Source organism: Pelobates fuscus, chromosome 8 (genome assembly GCF_036172605.1).
Source record: "Pelobates fuscus isolate aPelFus1 chromosome 8, aPelFus1.pri, whole genome shotgun sequence".
Lineage (NCBI taxonomy): Eukaryota > Metazoa > Chordata > Amphibia > Anura > Pelobatidae > Pelobates > Pelobates fuscus.
In genome coordinates, this window is record NC_086324.1 from 65,924,087 (window position 1) to 65,940,770 (window position 16,684).

At 43.0% G+C, this 16,684-nt stretch overlaps 1 protein-coding gene across 1 annotated transcript in view; it reads right to left on the minus strand.

Moving 5' to 3' along the window:
- Window positions 1-15,140: 15,140 nt before the first annotated feature.
- Window positions 15,141-16,684, minus strand: part of LOC134571247 (uncharacterized) — a 149,596-nt gene continuing 148,052 nt past the window's right edge. The window contains exon 58 of the mRNA XM_063429420.1: window positions 15,141-15,574. Within this exon, the coding sequence (XP_063285490.1) occupies window positions 15,488-15,574 (87 nt within the window). The 3' untranslated portion in view covers window positions 15,141-15,487. The remainder of the gene's footprint in view (window positions 15,575-16,684) is intronic.

Sequence of the window (16,684 nt, forward strand, 5' to 3'; positions counted from 1 at the left end):
GTATACCGGACCTTAGAATGGCCGGACTAACGTACAGAGAGTATAGAGAATGGTCAGAGACAAGCCGAGGTCGAGGGAACGAGAGGACAGGTAAGCGAGTAACAAGCCGGGTCAAGGATAACAGAGGTAAACAGAGTAAGTCAAACAAGCCGGGTCGTAACCAAAAGGATAACTGAAAAACACCAGAGCACTGTGTGACTAGACAGGCTAGAACCATGACAGGGCAATGAGCAACAGGGCGAAGTATGTTTAAATACCCTGGCTAGAGAGGATAGACACGCCTCCGACGAGTCCTGATTGGTCTCCAACGGATTGAGTGACAGGTCGTTCCGGATTGGCGTCATGACGTCGGTCTCCGGGCACCATGCTACATAAGGAAGTAACTCCCTCGCGGCCGGCGTTTATGTGAACGGGTCGACCGCGAGGAACAGGAGAAACATGGCGTCCGGACGGATAAACGTCTAAGTCTCTACCTCTCTCGGAGGTAGAGACCTCAGGTACCCTGACAAGCGTCATGTATCTGATGGAGATGGTGCTGGAGGGAAACTCATAGGATGCAGCTATGAGAAAACACATACCCTATGCTAATCTCACGCTTTCATCTTTCAAGTAAACCCATACCCCCTAAAAGCAGTGTCCAGTAAAGCAGGAAGTCAAAGGATGGGGTAAAAGGGTGGGCCACTGACACAAATCACATAACCAGAACTGCCAAAAGGGGCGAACATACACAAAAAAGGGGGGAACCAGTGTCCCCATTTCTCCATGTCTGCCAGTGTCCCCAAGAGTCTGTGTTCCCAGGTGCTCCCAGTGCTCCCAGTGTTCCCTAGTATCTCAGTGTCCCCATGTCTCCCAGTCCCTTAGTGTCTGGAACCCCATGTCTCCCAGTGTCCACATGTCACAAGGACATTAGGGGACATTGAGAGACATTGGGACACTTGGAGACATGGGGACACTGAGATACTAGGGAACACTGGGAGACCTGGGGACACTGTGATTCTTGGGGACACTGGGAGACATGGAGAAATGGGGACACTGGGTGACTTTGATACACGAGAAGACATTGGGAGACATGGAGCACTGAGACACTGTGATGCATAGGGGACACTGTGATATAAAGGGGACACTGGAGACTTGATAAAGACCTGGGTACAGGTCAAAACGTTGCGGTGTTCAATAAACCTGCTTAAATCTATCACAGTGAGTGCCTGAGATATTTTTCTTTTATACTAGGAGACACAGACACTTGGGGGCACTGTGAGACATGGGGAGACTAGGGGACACTGAGACACTATGGACACTGAGAGACACCAGGGACACTGAGAGACATGGTGCATTGAGACACTGTGATACATAGGGGACACTGTGATACATAGGGGACACTGGAGACTCGATAAAGACCTGGGTGCAGGCCGAAACGTTGCGGTGTCCAATAAACCTGCTTAAATCTATCACAGTGCGTGCCTGAGATTATTTCTTTTATACTAGGGGACAATGAGACACTAGGAGACATGGGGACACAGGGAGACATTGGGACACTGATACACTGGGAGACTAGGGGACTTTTGGAGACTAGGAAATACTGAGACACTAGGGACACTGGCACACTACAGACATTGAGAGACACCAGGGACACTGCTCCCAGTGTCCCTGGTGTCTCTCAATGGGGATACTGAGACACTGGCTGGGAGACATGGGGACACTGAAAGATTAGGGGCCACTGGGAGACATGGGGACACAGACACTAGGGACACTGGCTGGGAGACATGGGGACACTGAGACACTGGCTGGGAGACATGGGGACACTGGGAGACATGGGACCACTGTGTCCTTAGTGTCTCAGGGTTCCCATGTTCCCCAGTGTCCCTATGTCTCCCAGTGTCCCAATGTCTCAGCGTCCCCAAGTCTTGCAGGCTTGGAGCTGCTGTCTGGACTCTCTGTGCAGAGCTGCTCCCCTGGGGATCAGTGAGTAGAGAGAGGCAGGAAGGGAGATGCTGTAACTTCTTATCCCTGCCTCTCTCCACACAAACAGCGAAACCTACTGGTCGGCGCTGGTATTGCAGAATAATCTCTGTTTATACTGAGACAGACATTTGTATTGCCAGTATTACTGCAATACCAGGTAGGCAGCCTCAAATACTTCAGCCTCAAATACTTCTGAGAAATAGCTGGCAACCATAAGAAATACATGAGGAATACCTGGCAACTCTAAGAGTAGATTTTGAAATAAATGGGCCTATTCTATGGGCCTGGGCCTGGGCCTGGAGCTGCAGCTCCATCAGCCCCTATGTTAATCTGGCCCTGGCTAAGCACCATGGGTATTTACAAAAGTACGGATATCCCTCATTGCAGAGATTCATCGACAAGATATTTACATTTATCAATATTCTTCTGGTAACAATGAAAGAATCGACATTGCTGACCCTTCGAGACAGAACAAGGAACATCCAAGAACAACATGGATGGATCTCAAAAGTAGAAAAGAGCCACCTGACCCACTCACAACAAATTATATATACTTGGGGGGGGGCAAGCTTTGACACGATACAAGAGACGGTTTGTCTTTCACAAGACAGAGTAGTCAGGCTGAAGAAGAAAACTTAAGAGTTACATCTACATTACTTTCCAGCCAGAAAGTTCATGAGCCTTTTAGGATCCCTATCATCTACAATAGGTTTGACAAGGTGGGTTCAGTGGCACCTGAGGACTCCTCAAGTTTCCTTAAACAATTCAAACATCAATCTCTCGACCAAAGGATCCTCATCTCAACCTGAATAAAGATAGCTTTAATATGGTAGAATCAAGATTGATTGGTTTTCCAGTGGAAGCAATAGAATGGAAGATTGTGACAACAGATGCCTATCTCTCAGGATGGGGAACCCATTCACATTAGTCCTTTGTGAAAGGGAAAATGGATGTCAGCTCTGAAGTAGAGTTCATCCAATGTCCTGGAATTGATGGTGGTTTGCAAAGCCCCTCATCACCTGCAAATGCAAGTCCAATATCTTCCTGAATTTTCAGGTAGACAACATCTGAGTAGTTGATTATGTCAATTATCACAGTGTAAAGATGATGATCATACTCCCTCTTCAAGGCCTGTCAGCAGTTTACTTCCATGGTCCTTCCAAAGTCCAAGCAGATTTCCTCAGCAGACACCAGATACAACCAGGGGAATGATGCTTGGAAAAATGGGCATTTTGATCATTGAGCAAATATGGGGAGTTCTGAAGGTAGACATCATGGTGTCCCTCAAGAACAGACAAGTCAACAGAATTGTCTCCAGGACTTCATACCCTCAAGCAGAGGGATGAGATGCTCATACGTGCTCTTGGAATTTCAAGAGAGGACAGGTTTTTGTTTTTTCCTCTGAGCCCTCTGATCTTTAAATTGCTCAAGAGAATACAGATGGAACAAGTGGAAGTTATGGCAGTGATCCCATTCTGACTGAGGAGGCCTTAGTTCCCGCTTCTACAGAGTCTCTCAATAGACACTCTAATGCCATTTCTAGCAAAGATGGACCTTCTGTTTCAGGGACTCCCGTGGCATCCAGCTCCAAAGACACTCCAGTTGATGGCTTGGAGAATGGGAATGGACAACTGAGGGGGAAAGGATTCTCGGATACGGTTATTACTACTCTGTTACAGGCCAGGAGGAGAAATATCTTGTATCTTGGTAGCCTATTACCGGATCTGGGATGTCTTCACAAACTGGGCAGCCAGGAAAGGTGTCTCCCTGGTGGTCTTCTCCACAGTAGATTTACTCAACTTTCTGCAAGAAGGTATAGTCAAACGGCTTAGCCCTAATACTTTTAAAGTACAGATCCCTGCCCTATCAGCTCTTTCAGTATTACATTCAGATATTGCCAGGTTTTTGAGAGCAGTTCTCCAAATCAGACCTTCTTTAAAATCTGTATCCCCTCCTTGGCATCTAGCCTTGGTACTGTCAGCTCTGCAATCAGCCCCTTTCAAACCATTGGAAGAAATTCCTATAATTTTTTTAAATACTTAAAGCGGTCCTGCTTGTAGCCCTTACCTTTAGAAAAAGGGATCGGAACTGGGAGTCCTTTCCTCAGACAGTATGTACATGTCTTTCTTCCAGGACAAGGATGTTATGAGTACAGTGCTGGAATTTAGACCAAAAGTCATGCTGAATTTTCATCTTAATTAAATCTTACTAGTTTTCTTTGCTTTCCCTTCCTCACAAGAGGAAAGGAATCTTCATCACCTGGATGTGATTAGATGCCGTTCAGTTTATCTCAATAGATCTCATGATTGGAGGAAATTGCAGAGGCTCTTCGTTATTGCAGGTGGTCACAACAGAGGTGAGATGAAATCCGTTAAAACTATTTCTAGGTGGATTACTACAGCTATATGCTAAGCTCATCAGCCTAAGGAAACACAGGTCCCTAAGGAATTGAAAGCCCTCTCTACATCTTGGGCAGCTGTAGCACATATTCCTTCTGACCAGATCTGAAGGGCAGCTACATAGTCCTCAAAGCATACATTCATCCGTCAATTCCAATACGATGTCAGATCCTCTCAAGGAGCAGAATTTGGCACAGCTATCCCCTCAGCTGCATATATTGATGGTTCTTTCTTTCCCTCCCTAGTTGTTTTAGCTTGGACATGTCCCAGGAGTAGTGCTACCATGGCCAGTGCCTGTAAAAGAGAAATTGTATTCATACTTACCAATGTTTTCTTTTTCCGGTAATGAGCCATGGCAGCACTACAGTGCCACCCTGCGTTATGTGGCTTGCTTCAAACTGTTGTTATAGGGGAGGTATTTCTAAAATGTTTAATTATTGCCTTAACAATTGGAGTGGTGGGCAGAGCTATCCCAGGAGTAGTGCTGCCATGGCCCACTACTGAGAAAAGAAAATATCGGATAGTATGAATACATGTTCTCTTTTATTGCCCATAGAAGAGTACAGTCCCAGAAAAAAAGATACAATGGCCTTGATTTAATAAGCTTTCAAAAAAGATTCAATACTGTTAGAAAAGTTTCCAAGTGATTTATCTGTAGAAATCACCATTAACATCTATGGTAATTTTTGTAGATACATTATTTTAAACGTTTTCCAAAAATATTGAATCATTTGGAAAGTTTATTAAATTGAGGCCCAGTGTTTTTCTCATGTGAATGTCACCTAGTTTTAAACCCTAAGATGCATTTAGCATTGCACCTGATTGCAAACTTGTGTGGTCACTGCAGTGCCAAAACAATACAGAGGTGCTCAAAAGTTTGCATGCCCTGGGAGAATTGGTAATATATGTACCATTTTTAAAGAAAACATGAGTGAGCAGGCAAAACACATTTCTTTTTTATGGGATTCATATTCAAGTGTAGGTTATAACAGAATGGCACAATCATAAAACAAAACATGGCAACAAAGAAAAAAAAAATTAAATTACCCCTGTTCAAAAGTCTGCATAGTTCTTAATACTGTTTATTGCTCCCTTTAACATAAATGACAGCGTGCAGTTGTTTGTAATAGTTGTCTATAAGGGCCTCTCATTCTTGCAGGTGGTATAGCTGCCCATTCCTCTTGGCAAAATACGTCCAGGTCATGCAAAGTCTTTGGTCGTCTTACATGAACCACACGTTTGAGATCTCCCCAGAGTGGCTTGATGATATTAAGGTCAGTAGATTTTGATGGCCACTCAGAATTTTCACCTTTATCTGCTGTAACCACTGGAGGGCTAACTTGGTCTTGAGCTAATTGTGCTCCTTGTAACAACCACACCGTCTTTTTCCAGAGCCTGTGGGTTTTTCTTTGTATCCTGAACAATTCTTCTGGGAGTTTTCCACTTCCTAATTAATATTTGAATAGTACTGACTGGCATTTTCAAGGCTTTTGATATCTTTTTATATCATTTTCCATCTTAATAAAGTTCCATTACTGTGTTACGCAGGTCTTTTGACTGTTCTTTTCTGCTCTCCATGGCTCAGTGCATTCATGTGAGAGCTAACTCATTGACTATTTATACACAGACACTAATTGCAATTTAAAAAGCCACAGGGGGGAAATTAACTGTTAATTGACATTTTAGCCTGTGTGTGACACCTTGTGTGTCTCTAACAAGGCCAAGCATTCAAGGGTATGTAAACTTTTGCTCAGGGCCATTTGGGTGATTTCTGTTATCATTATGATTTAAAAAGGAGCCAAACAACTACGTAATGATAAATGGCTTCATATAATCACTATCCATCAATAAAATACTATTTTTTTCATGATCAGTCATATTTTCAAAATTATTATTATTATTATTATTGCCATTTATATAGCGCCAACAGATTCCATAGGGCTTTAAAATATTATGAGAGGGGGGATGTAACTATAAATAGGACAATTACAAGAAAAACTTACAGGAACGATAGGTTGAAGAGGACCCTGCTCAAACAAGCTTACAGTCTATAGGAGGTGGGGTATAAAACACATTAGGACAGGAAATCACAATCACATGGAGTAAAGCAGAGCTGGAGGAGAGAGTAAAGTGCTGTCCTACAGGAGAGAGCAAGAGACAGGTGTGTAAGGCAGAGGTTACTCTGGGATGCCATAAGATTTCCTAAAGAGATGGGTTTTAAGGCACTTTTTAAAAGATTGAAGACTAGGGAAGAGTCTGATGGGGTAGGCAGGGTATTCCATAGGAAGGGAGCTGCCCGCGAGAAGTCCTGCAAGCGCGAGTGGGCCGTACGGGTTCGAGCAGTGGACAGGAGAAGGTCACGGGCAGAGCGGAGAGACCGAGACCGGACCGTTTCGCTCACCAGAGGTTAAAAACCGTTTAGGCGATATTCCCCTTTCCAGATGCACAGGCAGCAACTGTAAGCTCCAATCTCCCGAACTGCAAACTCTACGAATCCTGGAAAAAGCCGAACAGGAAAACCATACGAAAGGGTTACACTCCTGGCAGTCAGCATACAATCCAATTCCCAATAACGAGACGACACTTCGGTTTGAGGGTTAAGCAGAATCTGGTTTACTGGGGCTAACTGCCCGGCTTTTATGCAGGTCTCCCAACTGGTGGACACTCCCCTAGGGGACCAGATGGGAAACTGGGAAACATATTGGACATTGACCAATCACAGACATACACCTTTAAACACTCCCACAATGCATCACAATCCCTCCTCTCTGTCCTGGAGGTAATTGGGAAGTAATCCAATTATCTCCAAGGACAGAGGCAAAACACCATTAGCCACATGGCAGACAAAGGACAATAAAATACATAACATTACACACGGTTGCTTTTATCACATAAAGCCCATACATTCTACATATCCCCAGATAGCTTAGATCTGAGCGCACATTACTACCAGTTCAATCGCCATGGAGCCAAAGTCTTTCCCATAGTCTTTCGTTACACGAATAGGCTCCATGGCATGGCTATCTGGGGTGATGCTGTTCATACGGTCAAACTACCGAATACAGAGGTAAGGAGGCTGGCGGCTCAGCGGTGTTGGCGTAATTAAGTGTCCGTTTTCCGTTCCATAGTTTGGGCGCTGAACACCGCTGGCCGTTCGGGAGTTAAAATGGTCGCTGCCACATGTTCGGCAAACGAACAAAGGCCACCCAGCGTTCATCAATTAAGCTGTGGTTAACCGCAGCTTCTGGACAGTCAATTGACGGCACACACCAGTTCCCAGGTGGTCCATCGATCGGTACTTTGTTCGGTAGATTCAATCTACCGAACACCCCGGCAGAAAGGCACAAATAAGCCTTTCTGCAGGGAAAATAAAGGTTTGAACTGCAGGGCCATAGTCTAAAGGGAGCAGGCGAGCAACCAGGCTTCTCCAGTGCACAGTGTCGAGGTTGGTTTCGCCACACTTCTCCCCTTTACCACCCAGACTAACAGGGTATCTGACCTCCTGTCGGTCAGTGCCCTGGTTAGTCCAGCAACCCACCCACAGAACACAATCAGCAGTACAGCCCACCCACAATAAAGAGTTACTGCACCTGGGTAAACGTGCAGCCAGTCTTTGTCCAGGGGTTCCCTCACGGCTTTGTGGATTACGGGTACTTCGGATCTGTGGGTTGCTGAGGGGGCTCTGCCCTGATGCCAGCGCTTCAGCTGGAGTAGTCTGGTTGGAGCCCAGCTGTGAAGAGGAGTTAGTAGGCTCCTCTCTCTGGACCCAGTACTGCTGCTGGAGGGCATGACAGGCGGTCTCACCTTTGGATGAACATCCCTGCTGCCGGGGGGCAGGACCAACCGTCCCTAGCCTCTGTGAGGCATGTGCAGAGACCACACGGTCCCATCTGCACAGGTGTGGGGCTTATCATCTCCCCTTGGTGGGCTAGGCTGCCGCTGGGGAGAGGGGTTAACAAGTTCCTCTCTGACTCTCTCTCTGCTGGTGGAGGGGGAAACCGACTGTCTCCCCTTTCAATATTTTGTCCTGCTGCTGGGGGGCAAGACCAATGGTCTCTGCCTCCTGCAGGACACTCTGCCGCGGGGGAGGAAGGATGACACCTTCAGCTCCCTGGAGTACACACTGCCGCTGGGGAGGAAGAACGGCACCTTCAGCTCCCTGGGATACACACTGCCGCTGGGGAGAAAAGGACGACACCTTCAGCTCCCTGGGATACACACTGCCGCTGGGGAGGAAGAACGGCACCTTCAGCTCCCTGGGATACACACTGCCACTGGGGAGGAAGGACGACACCTTCAGCTCCCTGTAACGCACTCTGCTGCTGGGGAGGAAGGACGACACCTTCAGCTCCCTGGGACCCACACTGCCGCTGGGGAGGGAGGACGACACCTTCAGCTCCCTGGGATACACACTGCCGCTGGGGACGAAGGGCGACACCTTCAGCTCCCTGGGATACACACTGCTGCTGGGGAGGAAGCATGGCACCTTCAGCTCCCTGGGATACACACTGCCGCTGGGGAGGAAGGACGACACCTTTGAATCCCCGAAATGCACTCTGCCGCTGGGGAGGGCGGACGACACCTTTGGCTCGATCTGTTATGACCTGTAGGTACTCTGCCATTATGTTCCTCAGTGGGGTTGGGTCCAAAGTAAGCAAGCCACATGGCAACCTCTCTGTCAAACTCCTCCTGAGTGTAGTCAGACGCCATACTTGCTCTGCCGAAGTTGGTTCCTTTGTAGATAGGGGCGCTGTACGGGTACTACCGTTGCCCACAATTTGTAATCCAGGAATTGGTGTTGTCTTGTAGCTGTCTTTCTGGGCTGTGGGAATGATCCCGTCACTTGCCACCAATTGTAACGGACCGTTTCGCTCACCAGAGGTTAAAAACTGTTTAAGCTCCAATCTCCCGAACGGCAAACTCTATGAATCCGGGAAACAGCCAAACAGGAAAACCATACGAAAGGGTTACACTCCTGGCAGTCAGCATACAATCCATTTCTTCAGAATGTAGAATATCCACTGAGACAGTGATCGGCAGGGTTTTGTGCGTGATGAGAGGCTGGGTAAGGGGTCTCCTATCGATAGCCTCTACTGCTATGGGTCTATATTTCTGCCTTAAGGGCAGGAGATATTTAGCAGACAATTCCTTGTCTAGAAAATTCTCTGCTGCCCCAGAGTCAATCATAGCCTCACACTGTACAGTAACTCTTATAAGGAAACGGTTCTTAGTCAATTTAGGGAACATATACATCACACCTAAGGTCGGTCCCCGAACGTGCCTTAGGTGCGCAAGTTTTCTGGCCGGACTGGACATGAAAATCTTTGATGTCCCCTTTTGCCACAATACAAACACAACCCATCGTTGCATCTGTGTTGTCTTTCTGCCTCAGTGAGTATAGCAATGCCCAGTTGCATGGGTTCAGGTTCTGGAAGTGGAGCATGGCTAATAACCACTGGGTTAGAGAAACGAGGGGCCATGGATAAGTTAGAACGTCTAGTACGTTGTTTGTTTTTCTCTCTTTCTCTGAGCCTGTTATCAATATCTATCATGTATGCAATAAAGTCATTAAGGTTAACCGGAAGATCTCTGGCTGCGGTTTCGTCCTGTATATTCTCTGCTAAACCTTCGGAAAAAGCAGCCACCAAACCACTATTGGTCCAGTCAACCTCAGACGCCAATGTTCTGAACTCTATGGCGTAATCAGCTACAGAGCAGCTGCCTTGTTTTATTCTCATTGGGGCTCTGGCAGCGTTCTTCTCTCTCCCTTTTGGCTCAAAAGTAGCTTTAAATGCTGTTAGGAATACATTGTAATCACAGGCTACTGGGTTTCCACTCTCCCATAAGGGGTTAGCCCAGGTTAAAGCCGTACCCGTTAATTGGTTCAATAGATAGCCAATTTTCGATCTATCTGTAGGGAATGAACCAGGGGAAGCTTCGAAGTGGTATTCAATTTGGTTTAAAAAAAAAACCTCTAAATTCCTTAGAATCACCTCCAAAACGAGGGGGAGGTGAAAGGGTTATGGACGGTGGTTTGTGTGCCACTACAGGTGGCGTAGCCACAGGTGGTACAGGAGGTGCCTCCAAATAGGCAGTTCTCTGGAGCAAGGTCTGAAATGCCTGGGCAAACTGATCTAACCTGTAATCCATATCCACCACCCTACTCTCACAGGCAATCATATGTTTTTATAGTTCCGCAGGATCCATGGTCCTGTCGTAATGTCACGATGTGGCAAATACAGCCACTATATATTGTCCTGTATGTATAACCACTGTTAATGTATGTGTATACCCCTTTAAAAGAACCAAGTGGGTATGTATTATGTATATTTTGGTTCAGGGGAATGCTAGCATTCGTATGCTGGCGGCATGTAAACCGCCAGCCTTCAGGTAATCGTTTCACGAACGGTGAATTTCAACACCATTCGTGAAACAAACAGACTACCGAATGGAGACCACACACAGGAGGTCGTGTGGCCCCAATTAAGGATTGCAACAATGTTGCAATCGGTATTTAAGAGGATTCAGGGTGGCCGTCGTTCGACTACCGACGATGCGGCGGTCGGCCATTTTGGATCCTTTGTTCGTCCAGCGGTATTTGGTCGTCGAGCGCCTGGAACTAAAATCGGCTACTCGATGGCACGAATACCGCTGGACTTCCAAGCCGTTCGGGAGCCCCGGTCTTTCGGTAATGTGGTCTCCTAACCTCAATCGGTAGTTTGAAGCAAGCAAAAGTATAATATGTATTTCGTGCGGCGTTCGGTTAGATAAGCTGGGATCAGAGCAGTACTTTCACGAAATGTGCGCTCAGACCCCAGCTATCTACCGAACGTCCAACCATGTTAATATACCGAATATTACCCAAGTTATGTATTTTAAATGTAAATTGTCAGTTCTGCTGCACGAGGGGATAATCCACTTAACTGTATATTTCAGTGGGAGTATCTCTCTTGTCCAGCAGTGCCTGATGGGAGAAATGCAATGCATGATGGGAGAAATGTGGGAAATACCCCTGCTATGTCATTATGGAAACCCCTTGCATGGGGACCTGCATAAATGCTGCAACTTGGAATAAAGCACTCAGTTGACTCCCAGCCTAAGTCTCGTCTAGTTCTTGGGAGGGAAGGATTTGTATTACGCTACCTGGAATATTGTATGCTGTACCTGCCTATGTTGATTATCACCTGTGTTCCTGTATACCAGCAGAGATCTTGCAGATGGTACTGCCTCTCCGCTACACACGACTACACGACTATATATGTTATTCACCGTTTGGTGCACGTTTGTTCCACTTTAAGGCTATATACTATATATATATATATATTTCCTCCTGAGTTAAGTGGGTTAGGCTGAGGTTGTTGGGTGAGGGGGTACATGAGAGCAAACGATAAGAGGTGGTATCAGAGAGGGGAAATGGAGTGTTGCAGATATTAGATACTGTATATGCATGAAAGAAAATGAGGTCGAGGGTATTGCCAGCTACATGGGTGGGAGAATTAGCCCACTGCAATAGCCTGAGGGAGGAAGTTATTGAAAGTAGTTTAGAGGCTGCTGAGGTCAAAGGTGGGTTAATAGCAATATTGAAGTCTCTAACAATTAGGGATAGAATATTAGAAGATAGGAAGTAGGGTAGCCAGGCAGCAAAGTGGTCAAGGAAAAGGAGAGGGGAGCGATAAATAACAGCAAAGTTAGAAAAAAAGGATTTAAAAAGGCGAATCAGATGCATTTCAAATTATGGGAAAGAGAGGGACGGGTAGAGGTTTGAAAGAGCAGTGAGGTGAGAGGAGAACCCCTACACCACCACCTTTACATTCAGAGTGTCTTGGGTTGTGGGTAAGTTGAAGACCACCAAAGGACAAAGATACAGGGGTAGCAGTGTCAGAAGGGGGAGACAGGTTTCTGTTAAGGCTAGTAAATCTAGGGAATGAGAGATGAAGAGGTTGTGGACAGCAGTGGATTTTGTAATATTGCAAACAGAGCATGCATTCCAGAGGGCAGTATCGAAGGAGGATTTAGAGGAAGAGTAACATGAGATGGGTATGAGATTGTGTAGTTCCTTGAGTTAGTACGTGGTGGGTTTGCTGAGATGAGACCGGGGTTTGGAGAGACATGACCAGCAGCTAGGCGCAGAAGGATAGAAAGAAAGTGAAGGTGGGATATAATCCCATATATATTCTATGGTAACATCTTTATGTACCTAAATGTCGCACTATCTTTGTAATTCTATTCTGATATATAACTGAGTGATTGACAAAAAAATAGAAGATTCACAAGAATAGACAAGGATGGATGTGTGAGGAAAAGTTCAATGTTTTTTGTTTTTTGTTGATATACGGATTTAAGGGTCTTCTGGTAGTGCACTGTTCAAATTTCACAATTCTGCCTTTATTTAAGTAGTTTTTTTTTTTTGTATAGTAATCATTCCCAGGTTTTCCTGAAGCTGCAATGTAGTCAAACAGAGGTCTTGCTGTTCTTGTGTAATTGTTGTAGACATGTGAATAAAAAGTGCATTCACTTCATGTGGGTTAGAGTTTTGGTATTGTAGCAAAAATCTATGACAGAGGGCTTTTACAAAAAAGGAAGTGATCGTGGGTTCCACAAGTTCAAGTTAAAATGAACACAAATAATTAGTTTCCCTTGCTCTAGTGTATCAGTCTGTTCTAAATGTGTTAGGGACAGGAGTGTACGCATGTTTAGGGCACGTAGGTTAGTCATATTGAACAGGGTGTTTTTCATCTCACACCAAAATGAATAGTCAGCCTGCGCTGTCCAAGCTGACTTTAGATGCTCAATATTTATGTATCAGAATGGTCACTCTTTTTGATTTGTTTGTGGCAAATGGAAGCAGAGATGCAAGGATGCAGTGATTCTGGCAATCTTGATACTCATTTAACATTCTGTTGCACTACTGAGCATACTCCATAAGCAATGAATTCAAGCAGAGCATTGAATTTAAAGAGTTGCAGTTCAGTATTCAGCTCCCTAGTGTAGAAAATGAAAAACCGAACTACATCCCCCAGAAACCATTTGAAGAAAGTATGACAGCACTATCATCTATTTGTTTGGAGCGAAAAGGAAAATACTGTAGGCTGGGAGGGATGGCAGAAAGGGTGAGCTTATAGAGCTAGAACTTCATAAATAAATGAATTAATTGAAATAAAAGAAAAACTTAAGATAACCTAAATAAGATAAATAAAAACACATTGTACCTGTTTGAATAACTGAAGGGTTACTTTAAAAATGAATAATATATTTTTGGAGGGAGTGAGGGGGGGGGGGGCAAACATATTCAGATTTCAGATACATTTATATTGCAAATATTTTATTTATTTGAAAAAATCTATCTTGCTTGGTCAAAACAATTTTTGAAATGAATTCATTAATTTACCAAACTAACAATTTTTGTTACTGCTCGCCATAAAAACCCTTTATCAGTGCAGGCGTTACTTATACAAATTGGCTATTTAAAAATTACAATCACAACTTAAAAAGCACATTAAACTACAAATTACATAATTTATTTTACCTATTATAAAAGTAAGCATTTCTTTTGTAGCAACACTGTAATATGAATTGACATCAACTTAAAAATTTATTTTAACTTGGTCTTACACCAGTACTATACAGATCCATCTATTACTGCTACAGTATATAATCAGTATTTTCTTCATTGCACCTAGAGGTTCAGTAACTCTCTGCACATAGAAAGTATTTACATTTTTGGTTTACTGATTTTAACGAGTGCATTTTGTCACTTTTAAACAGAACTACTGTAAATATGATGCTAGACTTTTACAACTTTTGCAGATACAATTATAAATAAAGAATAGAACTATTTCCTGTATTTTTATAATGTTTGTCATCCACTAAATGCTCATTGAACCTAAATAATTAATAATAACAGACCAATTTAATGTAGTTGCACCGATTCACACAAAAAAAAAAAGAAATGAGAAAAAAAAAGTCTAATCACAAAAAAAGCACAATGTGCATGATTCAAATATGTATATATTTTACGTTATTGTTACTTCCATGGTAAGCTGTTTTGTATAGGTAGTATTGTACCTACATTCGTATAGTTACAAAATGAAAATTAAATTAGTGCTTTTTATTCACATGTCTGTTTCACAACAGTTACTAACATGGTGACATACTATAAAAAAAATGCATGTCAGTAAATCAATGAAACAAAAAAGGTGAATTACATTCGTAAGGTCTCCATTGTTTAAAAATATGCAGAATTTAATATTTTACGTGCTATATGCTCCTTTTGTTAAATATTGTATCTTTGGTTTTAATTTAAAGACCCAAAGTAGCCATGCATGCTTTAAGACTAAATGTACAAATTAGACTATTCATGAAACATTTGAAATCACTAACACACCAGCATATTAACTACTTATTATGTTGTGTTTGTGTGTCTCAACTATACAAAATGCAAAATACATAGCAGCGGTAAGTCATATATTGATGAAATGTATTACATTAAAAAAAATAACTAATTACACTAGGAAATTGTAAACATTTTCAAATTTGCCTTTTAAGCAAAGAGTGAGACAAACAGTTTAAAATAATATTAGATTTAAAATAAAAGATTGCGAATATATTTAAATTCCATGACAAATACATTTCTGGTTATTATTTTCTCTAATTTTGATTGGTTTGGACATTGCATAAATCAACTTAATTAGATTGTTGCAAGTCAAGCTTCCAGCTTCATTTAATGACAATTATTGGCCTTTATCATATACATAGTTACATAGCTGAAAAGAGACTTGCGTCCATCATAGAGCAGAGAGGTTACCTGTATTGGCACCCCTATGTTATACTATAATGTAATGCAAGTCCCTTTAAAAATGGATTACTCAATTCTTAATTTTTCTATCCACACTCTACATGGCAGCTTCAACAGACGTATTAAAGTTTGAATAAATATACATCATACAAGCATGACTTACACAAGTGTAAAAACACATATTAAATGATTGTTTAAAAATCCTGAATAAGATAACCCAAAATGTAATTCAAGTGAAATAGTCTTTCAAGATGACCTTGTTTTTATAAAGTGCATTAATTGTCAGGTGTTCCTGAGATTGCTTGGTAAACCTTCAAATATTTGCAGTTTTCTAGGTACTGACACTTTGGATAAAGTCTTGGCTGCTTATGCTTGAATTATCAGGAGTTGCTTCAGATTGGGCAAAATTGATGAAAACCTAGAATTAAATTAAAAAAATTATAATGTTAGTATAGTTGTATTTCAAAATAACGTTTATCAAACAAAAGCACTATTTTTCAGGATTTTATGTTAAATCTTCCTTGTTTTTTTTTTTTTGCTTTGTTCTTTTAAATTTGATTTCAGCAGGCATTTTTTTTACAATGCATCTTTTTTTCATTTTTAACCATGCAAGAACTTTAACCCCTTAAGGACACATGACATGCGTGACACGTCATGATCCCCTTTTATTCCAGAAGTTTGGTCCTTAAGGGGTTAAAGGAACACTATTACACCCAGACCAATTCATCTCAATTAAGTGGTCTGGGTTCAGTGCTCCTGTTATTTTAAAGGAACACTATAGTCACCTAAATTACTTTAGCTAAATAAAGCAGTTTTAGTGTATAGATCATTCCCCTGCAATTTCACTGCTCAATTCACTGTCATTTAGGAGTTAAATCACTTTGTTTCTGTTTATGCAGCCCTAGCCACACCTCCCCTGGCTATGATTGACAGAGCCTGCATGAAAAAAAAACTGGTTTCACTTTCAAACAGATGTAATTTACCTTAAATAATTGTATCTCAATCTCTAAATTGAACTTTAATCACATACAGGAGGCTCTTGCAGGGTGTAGCAATCTATAAACATAGCAGGGGATAAGAAAATCTTAATTAAACAGAACTTGCAATAAGGAAAGCCTTAATAGGGCTCTCTTTACAGGAAGTGTTTATGGAAGGCTGTGCAAGTCACATGCAGGGAGGTGTGACTAGGGTTCATAAACAAAGGGATTTAACTCCTAAATGCAGAGGATTGAGCAGTGAGGCTGCAGGAGCATGTTCTATACACCAAAACTGCTTCATTAAGCTAAAGTTGTTCAGGTGACCTTAGTGTCCCTTTAAGGGTAAATCCACCTCCAGTGGCTTTATTCCTGAAAGCCACTAGAGGAGCTTCCTCCTCCACATCAAGTAAAATTCTGTAGCATTTGATTGGAGGTCTTCTCGTGTTTACCTCCAATCCATTGCTTCTCTATGAGAAGCAATGGATTGGAGGAGATTGTGAAGAAGTCAGCAGGTATGCAGAGGAGTCCTGGTGCTGGAAACAAGATAAGCA